This window comes from Pleurodeles waltl, chromosome 5 (genome assembly GCF_031143425.1).
Source record: "Pleurodeles waltl isolate 20211129_DDA chromosome 5, aPleWal1.hap1.20221129, whole genome shotgun sequence".
Classification (NCBI taxonomy): Eukaryota; Metazoa; Chordata; class Amphibia; order Caudata; family Salamandridae; genus Pleurodeles; species Pleurodeles waltl.
The window spans coordinates 593,858,093-593,872,418 of record NC_090444.1 but is presented as its reverse complement, the minus strand read 5'-3'; the positions used below and the strand labels follow the sequence as shown (position 1 = coordinate 593,872,418).

The following is a 14,326-nucleotide window of genomic DNA, read 5'->3' as shown; positions in this document are numbered from 1 at the left end:
ATGATATTTAAGTTCTATCTCCAAATAAATGCGTAAACCCACATTATAAAACCAATGGGGGGGAAGAGACTCCGTCCTGCGTTTTACTCTTATGGTATATTGAAAATCATACTGTTAATATATAATTAGTCAGAGAATATTCCACACGTTCAGAGATAGGTTCTAAAACAACTCCTAATTCATATCTTAAATATGGGGGAAAAGAATGCCCCCACTTGTATGAAATTTACATATTTCTTGTAACAAAGTGGCAATCTCGCTAACATAGCAGTACGTAAATATACATAATCATGAAAACATTATAATGAGGACCCCAGCATCATCCCCATATATACTCAACTTCTCACTAAATGCTCTTAAATCCAGTATAACAGTGTTCGATGGCATGTGTAGCTGCAGATACACATGCTGTGCACATCCCGCCATCTGGTGTTGGGCTCGGAGTGTTACAAGTTGTTTTTCTTCGAAGAAGTCTTTTTTCGAGTCACGAGACCGAGGGACTCCTCCCATTTCGACTCCATTGCGCATGGGCGTCGACTCCATCTTAGATTGTTTTTTTCCGCCATCGGGTTCGGACGTGTTCCTTTTCGCTCCGTGTTTCGGGTCGGAAAGTTAGTTAGAATCTCGGAAAAATCGTCGGTATTGTTTGCGTTCGGTATCGGGTTAGTTACAACAGATCGACACTGAATTAAGAAGAGCTCCGGTGGCCCTTCGGGTTTTTTTTTTTTTTTTTTTTCATCCCCGTCGGGGCCTGGTCGGCCCGGCCACGTGTCTCTTCAAGGCTGATGGAACGGACCCCATTCCGCCTCTGTCCAAAATGCCATAACAAGTATCCATATACAGATCAACATCTGGTCTGTAACTTGTGTTTGTCACCAGAACACAAGGAGGATACTTGTGAGGCCTGTCGAGCGTTTCGGTCCAGGAAGACACTCAGGGACCGAAGAGCAAGAAGACTGCAAATGGCGTCGGCGCCGACAGGACAAGAGCGTTTCGAGGAGGAGGAAGAAATATTCTTCACCCAGGAGTCGGACTCTGAGGAGATCGATCCAGAGGAAACGCCTAAAACCGTGAGTAAGACGTCGAAACCAATAACTCACGAGAAAAGCGCTAAAGCCCAGGGGACGCCACCGCCAACAGGCCATGGCTTAACCCGAAAAATAGGTGACCGTTCATCGGCACCGAAAAAGGGCGAGCTGGTGTCGAAGTCATCCGACTCCGGTCGAGATACCGGCACACAGCAATCTCGGGCCCGAGATAGTGGCTCAGAGAAGATTCGGCACCGAGACAGCGGCACCGAAACGGGTCGGCACAGAGAAAGCATGACGCCGAAAGTAAAGAAGGTTTCGTCGGAGCCGAAAAAAGCAGCCGAAAAGGTTTCGGTACCGAAATATCCGGCCTCGGAACCGAAAACAAGTTCCTACACTGAGGAACAAGGACTGTCCACACAAATGAAGACACATAGATTTGGACAGGAATTAGAGACAATAGAGCCAGATCACACACAAAGACGGCTCTTTATTCAAAAAGATACAGGGAAGATCAGCACTCTTCCTCCAGTCAAAATGAAACGCAAGCTTGCCTTCAAAGACTAGGACAAACAGCCACACGCAAAGGTGGCTAAACAAGTAACACCGCCACCATCCCCACATCACTCTCCGCAACCATCACCGGTAGCCACTCCACCAATGATGCAATCCCCAACTCATACAGGAATGAGTCAAGATGACCCTGACGCATGGGACCTTTATGACGCACCGGTGTCAGATAATAGTCCAGAATGCTATCCAGCTAAACCATCGCCACCAGAGGATAGTACACGCTACGCACAGGTGGTGTCAAGAGCAGCAGCATTTCATAATGTCAGCCTTCATTCAGAGCCCATTGAAGATGACTTTCTTTTTAATACACTGTCGTTCACACACAGCCAATATCAGAGTCTTCCTATGCTACCCGGAATGCTAAAACACTCCAAACAAGTGTTTGAGGAGCCTGTTAAAGGGAGAGCCATTACTCCAAGAGTAGATAAAAAGTATAAACCGCCACCAACAGACCCAGTGTACATTACACAACAGCTAACACCAGACTCTGGTGTAGTGGGAGCAGTGCGCAAAAGAGCCAACTCTCATACTTCAGGAGATGCACCACCTCCAGTTAAAGAAAGTCTAAAATTCTATGCTGCAGGCAAAAGGGTGGCGGCACAGGCAGCAAACCAGTGGCGTATTGCAAATTCGCAAGCTTTGCTAGCCAGATATTATAGGGCCCATTGGGATGAGATGCAACACCTTATTGAGCATTTACCCAAGGAGTTCCAAAAAAGAGCGCAGCAAGTAGTAGAAGAAGGACAGAGTATCTCAATAATCAGATACGGTCAGCAATGGATGCTGCAGACACAGCTGCTAGAACTGTCAACACAGCAGTAACAATAAGGAGACATGCATGGCTGCGTACATCAGGATTTAAACCAGAGATACAGCAAGCTGTGCTGAATATGCCATTCAACGGACAGCAGTTGTTTGGGCCGGAGGTGGACACTGCAATCGAAAAACTTAAGAAAGACACTGACACGGCCAAAGCCATGAGCGCACTCTACTCCCCACAGAGCAGAGGCACATTTCGAAAGACACAATTTTGAGGGGGGTTTCGAGGGCAAACCACAGAAGCCACAACCTCACAAACAAAGCCCACTTACCAGAGCCAGTATCAGCGGGGAGGTTTTCGGGGACAATATAGAGGGGGACAATTTCAAAGGAATAGAGGAAAGTTCCAAAGTCCCAAAACTCCTCCAAACAAGCAGTAACTTCAAGGTCACAAATCCCCAACACATAACACCTGTGGGGGGGAGACTAACCAAGTTTTACAAACATTGGGAGGAAATAACAACAGACACTTGGGTCTTAGCAATTATCCAGCATGGTTATTGCATAGAATCTCTCAAATTCCCTCCAAACATCCCACCAAAAACACACAATATGTCAAAACAACATATAGATCTTCTAAGACTAGAAGTTCAGGCATTGCTACAGAAAGAAGCAATAGAGTTAGTACCAAAACAACAAATAAACACAGGAGTTTACTCCCTGTACTTTCTGATACCCAAAAAAGACGTATACTAGATCTCAGAACATTAAATACCTACATCAAATCAGATCACTTTCACATGGTTACATTACAAGACGTAATCCCACTGCTCAAACAACAAGACTACATGACAACACTAGACCTAAAGGATGCATATTTCCATATACCAATACATCCTTCACACAGAAAGTACCTAAGGTTTGTATTCCAAGGGATACATTACCAATTCAAAGTGTTGCCATTCGGAATAACAACTGCACCAAGAGTTTTTACAAAATGCCTAGCAGTAGTAGCTGCACATATCATAAGGCAGCAAATACATGTGTTCCCGTACCTAGACGATTGGTTAATCAAAACCAACACGCTAAGACGGTGTTCACAACACACAAAATATGTCATAGAAATCCTCCACAAACTAGGTTTCTCAATCAACTACACAAAGTCACACCTTCTGACGTGTCAAACACAGCAATACTTAGGAGCAACAATCAACACAGCAAAAGGGATTGCCACTCCAAGTCCACAAAGAGTTCACACATTTCACAATGTAATACAGACCATGTATCCAAATCAAAAGATACAAGTCAAACTGGTGATGAAACTACTAGGCATGATGTCTTCATGCATAGCCATTGTCCCAAACGCAAGGTTGCACATGCGGCCCTTACAACAGTGCCTTGCATCACAATGGTCACAAGCACAGGGTCAGCTTCTAGATCTGGTGTTGATAGACCGCCAAACATACATCTCGCTTCAATGGTGGAACAGTATAAATTTAAACCAAGGGCGGCCTTTCCAAGACCCAGTGCCACAATACGTAATAACAACAGATGCTTCCATGATAGGGTGGGGAGCACACCTCAATCAACACAGCATCCAAGGACAATGGGACATACAGCAAAAACAGTTTCACATAAATCACTTAGAACTGTTAGCGGTATTTCTAGCGCTCAAAGCATTTCAACCCATAATAAGCCACAAACGCATTCTTGTCAAAACGGACAACATGACAACAATGTATTACCTAAACAAACAGGGAGGCACACACTCGACACAGTTGTGTCTCCTAACACAGAAAATATGGCATTGGGCGATTCACAACCACATTCGCCTAATAGCACAATTTATTCCAGGAATTCAGAACCAGTTAGCAGACAATCTCTCTCGGGATCACCAACAGATCCACGAATGGGAGATTCACCCCCAAATACTAAACACTTACTTCCAAATGTGGGGAACGCCACAAATAGATCTATTTGCAACAAAGGAAAACTCAAAATGCCAAAACTTCGCATCCAGGTACCCACAAGATCAGTCTCAGGGCAATGCGTTATGGATGAGCTGGTCAGGGATATTTGCTTACGCTTTTCCCCCTCTCCCACTCCTTCCATATCTAGTAAACAAATTGAGTCAAAACAAACTCAAACTCATACTAATAGCACCGACATGGGCAAGACAACCTTGGTACACAACACTACTAGACCTCTCAGTAGTACCTCATGTCAAACTACCAAACAGACCAGATCTGTTAACACAACACAAACAACAGATCAGACATCCAAATCCAGCATCGCTGAATCTAGCAATTTGGCTCCTGAAATCCTAGAATTCGGACACTTGGACCTCACACAAGAATGTATGGAGGGTCATAAGACAAGCTAGGAAACCTACCACTAGACACTGCTATGCAAATAAGTGGAAAAGATTTGTTTATTACTGCCATAATAATCAAATTCAACCCTTACACGCATCTGCCAAAGATATAGTAGGATACTTACTACAATTGCAAAAGTCAAAGCTAGCTTTCTCTTCAATAAAGATACATCTTACCTCAATTTCAGCCTACCTGCAAATTACGCACTCAACTTCATTATTTAGGATACCAGTCATAAAAGCATTTATGGAAGGCCTAAAGAGAATTATACCACCACAAACACCACCAGTTCCTTCATGGAACCTCAACATTGTCTTAATACGACTCATGGGTCCACCTTTTGAGCCCATGCACTCTTGTGAAATGCAATACTTAACATGGAAAGTTGCATTTTTGATTGCCATCACATCTCTAAGAAGAGTGAGTGAAATTCAAGCATTTACCATACAAGAACCATTTATTCAAATACACAAGCATAAAGTAGTTCTACGGACAAATCCAAAATTTTTACCAAAAGTGATTTCACCGTTCCACTTGAATCAAACGGTAGAATTACCAGTGTTCTTCCCACAGCCAGATTCTGTAGCTGAAAGAGCACTGCATACATTAGACATCAAAAGAGCGCTAATGTACTACATTGACAGAACAAAACTAATTCGAAAAACAAAACAACTATTTATTGCTTTCCAAAAACCTCATACAGGGAATCCAATTTCTAAACAAGGCATTGCTAGATGGATAGTTAAGTGTATTCAAACCTGCTATCTTAAAGCAAAGAGAGAGCTGCCTATTACACCAAAGGCACACTCAACCAGAAAAAAAGGTGCTACCATGGCCTTTCCAGGAAATATTCCAATGAACGAAATATGTAAGGCAGCAACATGGTCTACGCCTCATACATTTACCAAACACTACTGTGTAGATGTGTTAACTGCACAACAGGCCACAGTAGGTCAAGCTGTACTACGAACATTATTTCAAACAACTTCAACTCCTACAGGCTGAACCACCGCTTTTGGGGAGATAACTGCTTACTAGTCTATGCACAGCATGTGTATCTGCAGCTACACATGCCATCGAACGGAAAATGTCACTCACCCAGTGTACATTTGTTCGTGGCATTAGTCGCTGCAGATTCACATGCGCCCACCCGCCTCCCCGGGAGCCTGTAGCCGTTTAGAAGTTGATCTTGAACATTTGTAAATTTGTAAATATATTACTTTAAACTTCATTATGTACATACGTATTCACTCCATTGCATGGGCACTATTACTAGCATACACAACTCCTACCTCACCCTCTGCGGGGAAAACAATCTAAGATGGAGTCGACGCCCATGCGCAATGGAGTCGAAATGGGAGGAGTCCCTCGGTCTCGTGACTCGAAAAAAGACTTCTTCGAAGAAAAACAACTTGTAACACTCCGAGCCCAACACCAGATGGCGGGATGTGTACAGCATGTGAATCTGCAGCGACTAATGCCACAAACAGATGTACACTGGTTAAGTGACATTTTCCATATTTATCATTGCAAAATCCTAATTTTTCACTCAGACAGGAAGTATTGTAACTCATGATTTCTAATCAGCCCATTATCTATCACCCTCAATCGCATAATCCTCCGCTTCTCTGCGCCGAAGGCTCAATTCTCTACTTCCTCCATGTGGATCTGTACTTACATAATATATACCAAAAAACTGAAAACTCCTGTATTGTCACTGTACAAGCACTCCAAGGCGTGAGCCGCTATCGGATATCTGACTTCACCAGATTTCAGTGCCCTTGTTACCCACCCTATCTCGTAATGCCCTCATGGTGCTGCCAACATAAATCTGATCACATTTGCATTTTAAAATACAAACCAAAAATTTAGTGCTTCAATTAATGTTGCATTTTATTGCAAACTCTTGTGTGTCACCAATCCTAAAACATCTGATCTTATCCAATGCCCACCTACATATCCCACAGTGCCCACATGCATAAAAACCAAATGTGTACTGTGTTAACCAATCACCTTTTGATTTCCACTTAGGATAACTAGGGCTCAAAAAATTATTCAGCAATTGTCCTTTTCTAAATGTAATACCAGGCCTTTTAGAAATCACATCTAATAACATTTTGTCCGTCTGTGGAATATGCCAATGTTTCTGTTGGCAATTACGAAATGTGTGTGACATCCAACTACAAGCCATGATCACGACTTTGGCGATCTTTTACAAAGACCGCAGAAGCCACCAGCACCGAAAGACCGCCAGTGCTGGCAGTCTTAAGACCGCCCTATTACGACTGATTTCGGAAATCCGCCCGAAATGGGGTGGAATTTTGAGACCAGTTGTGCTGTCGGTTGGCGGTGCAGAGGCGGTACGGCCACGCCAAAAAGAGATCGCACACCGTATTAAAACCTGTAATACGGTGTGATGGTGTCCAGATGGCAAGGCGCTGCCGGCAGTGGAAGCTCCAGGACCCGTCCCCTCCCAGACAAACTCCTCAACGGATGAGGTAAGTGGACCGTCTGACAGGGGAGGAGGGTGTGTGTGAGTGCATGTGTGAATGTCGTGAATGCAGGGAGAGGTGGGGGGTGTTTGTGGGTGCATCTGTGATTGAGTGTGGATGGGGGTCGGGTGAGTGATTGTGGATGGGGTGAGTGTGGGTGTGAGCGATCGAGTGGGTGTGTGTGGGTGTGAGCGATTGAGTGCGTGTGTGAGTGATTGGGTGCGTGAGCGCGATTGAGCGGATGGAAGGGGTGAGTGCATGTATGAGTGCGCATGTGTTTTTGTAAGTGGACGTGTATGCGTGTGCATATGTTTGTGTAATTGGACGAGGATGGGTTGCATGTGGTTATGTAAGTGGACAGGAGTGAGGGGGTGTGCGTTTGTGTGAGTGAACGAGGAGAGCGGGTGAGTGCATGTATGCTGTGCAGGGGAGAGCAGGTGAATTTATGCGGTGTATGGAGGAGGGGGGAGTGATCTATGTGGTGCAGGGGAAGGGGGAGTGCATGTAAGTATGTGCTGGGGGGATGGGGAGTGAATGTATGCACTAGGGGTGAGGGGTGTGGGTATGTATGTGCGGGGGAGGGAGGAGTGAATGCGTGAGTGTGGTGTTTTTGTATGTATGTTAGTGTGAATGGGGTGTATGACGCAAGTGCGTGGGTGAGTGGGGTGTGTTTGTGTGTGGGAAATGTGACTGCATGTGTGTGGGTATGTGGAAGTGTGTGCGAGTGTATCCTGGTGACAGGAATACTGATTCCTGTCGCCAGGGTGCAAAACCGCCAGCTTTTTCTGGCTGTGCGAGTGGCAGAAAAATGCTGGCGGTCTCCCGTCTCTTGTTACCACTAGCAGTATCACTTCTTCCGCCATGCTGGAGGTGCTCACCTCCAGCCCGACGGAACGTGATAATGTGGCGGGACGGGTGAAGGCTCGCTGCTTTGGCTTCATCCAAATGCCAACCTACTAATTTGGAGGTATTCACTGCCGGTTCGTCGCCGGTGACACGCCAACGCTCCCCTGGCGGTCTCATGAACACCAGGGTCGTAATGAGGCCCATAGTCTGTAATCAACCTTACTTTCCTTGATTTGAAAATATCACAGTTGCTATCACCTAATTGACTTTCTCTACTGTTCTTCAACGTCCTTTCCTTGGCTCTCCTGATTACATGCTTATTATAACCCCTCTGTAGAAATCTCAATTCCATATCTTCTAAACATTTGAGAAACTCCTGTGTGTCACTACAGTTATGTCTGGCATATAACATTTCCCCTCCGCATTAATCTGGCATTTAGGATGTCCACTGGATGCATGTAGTACTGAATAAATTACATGAGGTTGCTTTCCAAAAAAGTCTGCTTTGTATTTTACTGTCCTCGATATAGAGTTCCACATCTAAAAACACAATCTGCTCAGCACTGTATTTCTAGGTGAATTGTATATTACAGTCATTCATATTTAAATAATCACAAAAGTCTCAGAGTTGTATAGAATTCCCTGTCCATATCATAAAGCAATCTATAAAGCGACCCTGATGTGAAATGTACTCAATCCATTCTGCCCTATGTGGGTGCCAGATCCGCTCCTCCTCCGACCACCCCATAAAGAAGTTTGCCTAGGAAAGAGCAAACCTGAAACCCATGGCAGTCCCTTGGAGCTCTCTATACTGTTTGTTTCTAAACAAAAACATAGAATTATTCCAAATCAACTCTGTCATCTCTAACAGCATATTTGTGTGAGCCCATAAGCTAGCAGATCTACTATTCAAAATGCATCATCATGCATTTATTCCCATATCATGTCCAATGCTTGTATAAAGTGAAATGACACAAAGTGTCACCATAAGCATACCTGACTCCCATGTGATATCATTCAATAAATTTGATATGTGTTTGGTGTCTTTTTTTATGAGAAGGTAAATTTCTAACAAAGGGTTGCAAAAATACATCAACATATTCAGAATGTCTTTCCATTGTCCTCTTCCCCCAATACCTGACATTAAAGGTCTATAAACCCATATTAAGTTTAGTGAAAGATATCACATGGGAGTCAGGTATGCTTATGGTGACACTTACTAGCTCCTGAATATTATTGAGGTCGGTTGCAAATTGTGACCCACTAGGATTTGCAGTAATCGCAGGTACGTACGGTGGCCTGCTGAGGTCAGCAGACCACTATGCCAGTGATTGCTTTTAAATAAAGCAATTGTTTTTCTTTAAACGCAACTAATTTACCTTAAAGGAAAACTGGATATGTTTAAACAAAACAAATTAAAAGTGTGTAATTTTTATTTCATAAGAGTAGGCAGTATACAGTTGGACCATGGCCTACTCTTAAAAAAGATGTTTTTAACATTCAGAAAGGGGAAGAGGACCCTTGGGGAACCCTTCCATTTTGAGAGCAGGTTACCACCTCCTTTGAAGTGTTTGTAAAATATTAATGTTTTTTGCGACTGCATTTCAGTCACAAAGCATTTATACATACCACTACGATTTGGAATTTGGAAGTGACACCCTGAACATGCCCCTTCCAAATCGCAAATCGGTATTTGGTTGCAAGAGTTAGAATTTGGTGTTGGTACATTTGAAAAAGCATTTTTGCGGTTGCAAATGGCCTAATTCTGCAAATTGGGCAGTTTGCAACACCAGAAATATTGTGTGCATCTGACTCTTAGTCTTGTTTCCTTTTGTGCACTTCTTTTTTTAACTGTAATGTGTTTTCTCCCTCCTTAGTATGTTCTACATAAGATGTGTTATAATTTGGAGAATCTGTAAATTTACTCGTTTTTTATGTTTAGCAATGTGTGTTTCTGTTACAGTTTGTTTTAAATTCCATATCACTCTCATCAAAGAACCAATCGAACCTAGATGCCAAATGTACTCCTAGCCTCCTTAAAAGACTATTCTAGAGAACAGAAAAAGGCACTGCATTTTAACTCAATCTAAGATCTGGAAGTGTATGATATGTTTGGATAGTTTTAACTAGGTTCACAACTAAACAGTATTTGCTCTACTCCGCGAATGAAAAAAATATTTCTTCACAAAAGAGTGATAAAATATTGTCTCAAAATAAAGTGAATGGATTTCTGTCTTTACTTGCAGGTGAAAAGAATTGCAAGTCTGATGCATTGATGAACTTAAACAAAGATGAAAATCAGTGTTTGAAAGAATCCTCAAGAAAAAGCCAGCGGGGAAGCAGCGATTATCATAGCATAGGTCAGAAGAACTGATTAAACATTTGACCAATCCAGAATTAATATTTTTCTTTGATTCATAGGCTCCCAAGGTTCATGTAGTATCGAGAAGATAAAATATTGTACCCCACAACAGAATATGAAGGGTCAGACGGTCAGTATTATCTAAATTGGAAGAACCAAACCAATTATTTGTCCCTGGTAAGCAGATCATTTGACAAACCAACTGCCCTATCTAACGGTTACAGCTCCCCGGGGGATCATTTTGTTTAACAAGACATGGTTCGTCCAACATAGAGAGAGAGCTTTTGGCAGAAATGAAATACAAAACACATCTCAATGTTTTGCCTGCTTCATCTTTCTTTATATTTGACAAAGTTTCATGTTTTAAATCAGAGGATTTCTATCTCAATTTTGGTAGCACAGATCTCGACTTTCTGTGTCAAAGATGTTTTTTGGGCACAGGATTTTCTCCTAGCGCATTGCGTGAATTATTGGTTTTGTCTGCTTGTATCCACCATGCTGTGCATGGCCGAAGCTAGCAAGGGAAACGGGTGTTGGAAGGTCCACTTTAATTAGGGTGGGCCTACCTACGTATGAAAGAGAGCAGCCCTCTAGTGGATGAGGAGTGCTGAGAGAGGTTACCAAATTGTCAGTTACATGTTCCCCACCTCTAAATAGAAGGAACTACCAATTTGGCGGTGCGGGCCCCCTGCCAATTCATGGCACAAGTCCCTCTCCGTCAAACTCCAAGTGTCTGTAAGCTGGGGAAAGGTAAACTGACAGTACACTCCACTAGAAGTGACAATACATCCTTGTAACCGACTAGGTAAGGTTTCCGCATCAGGCTTGTAAAGAGAATAATTTATGCATGCTAAATTAAGTCTGAAATTGGTACTTGCTTCCACATTACATAAACATTGCATATATACACCTTCATTAACAATTCACCACTTAGCCTTAACTCCCAGCCTCGCCATAAATACGAGCGTGAGTGATCGTGTGGTTGAGTATGTGAGAATTCGAATTGAATACTGGCTTATTTCTTTGTGGTTAAATTCACTGTGAGATAATAAGTCGGCTGGCAATTGAGCTTTATTGTGTTTGTCAGTGCAATTATTATTAAAATGTCTGAAAATGTGGGCATGAGGTGTAGGTTTGTTGATTTGATGATAACATACTTTTTAAAATATTTCTTACATGACTGTATCATTTGAGGTGCTGTATTGTGTGGTGTTAATACTTCTTTGCCCACTCAAGATATGATTCTGTCGTATTTTAACTGCTTATGGGCATTGACATACATACATTCTTAAATGGACCTATTAAATTGTAGTTATTGGCACCACTAGTATCATAACACAGCAAAGGACACAGTCCAGTGAAAAATCGTGGATTAAGCCCAAATTAGTGGTGGAGGTGACACTGATAACCATAACATAGAATTTCATTTTTCATTTTTGTTTAAAGTTTTTGTGCCTTAATCATTAAGGGTCAGAAGTACTTAAATATTGGTCATAAAAATAGGTTGCAAATTCCAACCTTTCTTTTTACGATCAGTATCTTTTTGTTGTGAACTGACCTACGTACTAATAGGTCTATTCACAAAACACTGAATAATGGGGGGCCACAGATCAGCTTGGCTAAGTACATTAAATAAAGGCAGGTCACAATTTGGAACTTGCTACGATTGGCTGCCATTACGTGGATGGTGGCCTACAAGTGTGAGGAGACACCAACCTTATGATTGCTTTTCAAAATTAAAAACTTTAAAGGTAACAGGGCTGTTTTTAAAGACGAAGTTTTTATTTTTGAAAACCTTCAGTGAGAGTTGGCAGTGGTTTCCTGGACCACTGTATACTAGTGTCAAAACTGCTACCCCAGTTCGCCAGGGCAAAGGACCCATTTCCCCTTGCGAATGAGTTGCCACTTCAAAGTGGGAGTCTGTAACTTTGCAAATCATTGATTCACATGGATCTCAACCACAATGTGGGAGGGATACCACAGCGTGCCCTTCCAAAGTGCTATTTAGTATTCATACATAGACCCAGAAACCCAAAACTTCATTAACTCTTCAATTTGGTTTATTACATTCAAAACAATTTTCTAGCTTTCTTTAACTTTTTATTGATCAATTGTATGTACATTGAATACTCCCTATGTTACAAAGACAGCATTATGTGGCTTACTTACTAAGATAAAAATGATGCATAGCCCTTTCATGTACGGACAAGGAACAATGAATCTTAACAATAGAGCTCAGAAGCGTTTAGGCTTTTATCCTCTGCAGAGAAGACAACTTGTGCCACTGAAATGTGCATATGCACTGGCTACACAGTTTGCCCTCAGATATGAATTGGGATGTAGATTGTGGATCATACTTTCAGTCGGACTTCTCTTATTGCTCATTACCTCCCGTCCCTCCTTCGCCTTCCTTTTAGACCAATGAGGCCTCCCGCCTAGACCCTCCCTTCCCCTTTTAAACACCCCCCACCCCACCCTTATCTCCTCCTGTTCTTTTGTCTAGCCCACGCTAGACGTTTTCCTTCCCTTTACCTGCCTGGCGGGGCCTGGAGGTCTTCGATGGAGGCACTCCTCGGGACGCGGAGCTCCGCGAGGAGTGCTACAGCCTGGACGCAACTTTGACGAGCAGCCGGGCTGCTCAGGAAGCGCGTACTGAGGGCCGGCTGACAGGGTCAGCCGGCCCTCTGTGGCTGGGGTGTCGGCTTCCGGTTTTCCGCGCCGCGGAGCCGCGGGGAAATGCAGGAGTGCGGTTTTTGGATTGTCTGCAGGTAGGACGGGCGTTCTGCCCGCAGTTTTATGGTCTTTGCAGTAGTTTTTGACCTTTTTAGGGATTGGTGGATTACTGTAGGGGGAGGTCCAGGTTGCTATATATGAAGAGTGATTTTAGGTGAAGGGCAGTGTATTTTGGATTATTAGCATGCCTAAAGTTCCGGCTAAGAGACGTAGGATTGTCTCCTCTTCCTCCTCTGAGGAGGAGGGTGCTGCTGGCGTTTCCACTCCGGGGGGGCTCCCGGTTACAGGAGGGAAGGGGTACTCCCCTCATGTCCAGGGAGGAAGTGCAGGAGATGATTGAGGTGGCTGTTACCAGGGCTCTTCAAGCAGGGATGGCCAGGCCTGGTCAGTCTATAGTTGCCCATACAGCAGCAGCTGCAAGGAAGTCCTCGTCAGATAGTGAGGGTGATGAGGCCCCATCTACGTCCTCTGGGGGTAAATATGTATCCAGAGAAGAAATGTGGGAGGTGATGGCACATGTTCGGGACAATTTGGGTTTCCCAGTTTTTCAACCTTCAAACTCGGATTCTCACTTATTTCCACAATATCAGACGCCTTCTAAGTTTGCCATGCCTTTTCAGGGACCTGTGAAGGATATGGTGTTTCGCGAATGGAAGGATGTGGATAGGGCTCAAGTTCCACGATTCCTGCAGAAACTGTATTTACTTGAGGGTGAGGAGGTATTGCCTCCTTCGGTCCGCCTGGATTCAATTTTAGCTACCCTGATTGGCAAAACGGCAGTCAATCCGGAGGATTGTGTGCCTACGGATGCCACAGACCGTAAAGTGGATTCAGGTCTTAAAAGAGCTTTTGCAGCTGAGAATCTGGCGATAAGGGCGGGTATATATTCTGCTTATGCGGCCCAGTCGTTGGTGCAGGACTTTGATAAACTGGCGGTGGCTGTTCAGGAAGGGGCGGAATGTTCGGAGCTCCTGGCTGGTATGGAGCAGCAAGCCAGATTGTTGGCTGATGTGTCTTCGGATGTGGTCCGTACTTCAGCGCTGGCCTCTGGTGCTTTGATTGAGGCTCGTAGGTCCCTCTGGTTGCGTTCCTGGAAAGCTGACCCAGGGGATAAGGGGGCCTTGCTGAGACTGCCGTTTGAAGGTCGTAGCTTGTTTG

The 14,326-nt window shown here is 43.7% G+C and overlaps 1 protein-coding gene across 2 annotated transcripts in view; it reads left to right on the top strand.

The window, feature by feature from the left end:
* Positions 1-14,326, top strand: part of LOC138295847 (zinc finger protein 514-like) — a 146,146-nt gene that overhangs the window by 81,947 nt on the left and 49,873 nt on the right. Inside the window, exon 4 of one of the 2 annotated variants that reach the window (XM_069234424.1) lies at positions 10,320-10,433. The exons of the other annotated variant lie outside the window; for it this stretch is intronic. Within the exon in view, the coding sequence (XP_069090525.1) occupies positions 10,320-10,433 (114 nt within the window). The remainder of the gene's footprint in view (positions 1-10,319; positions 10,434-14,326) is intronic. 2 annotated transcript variants of the gene reach the window in all.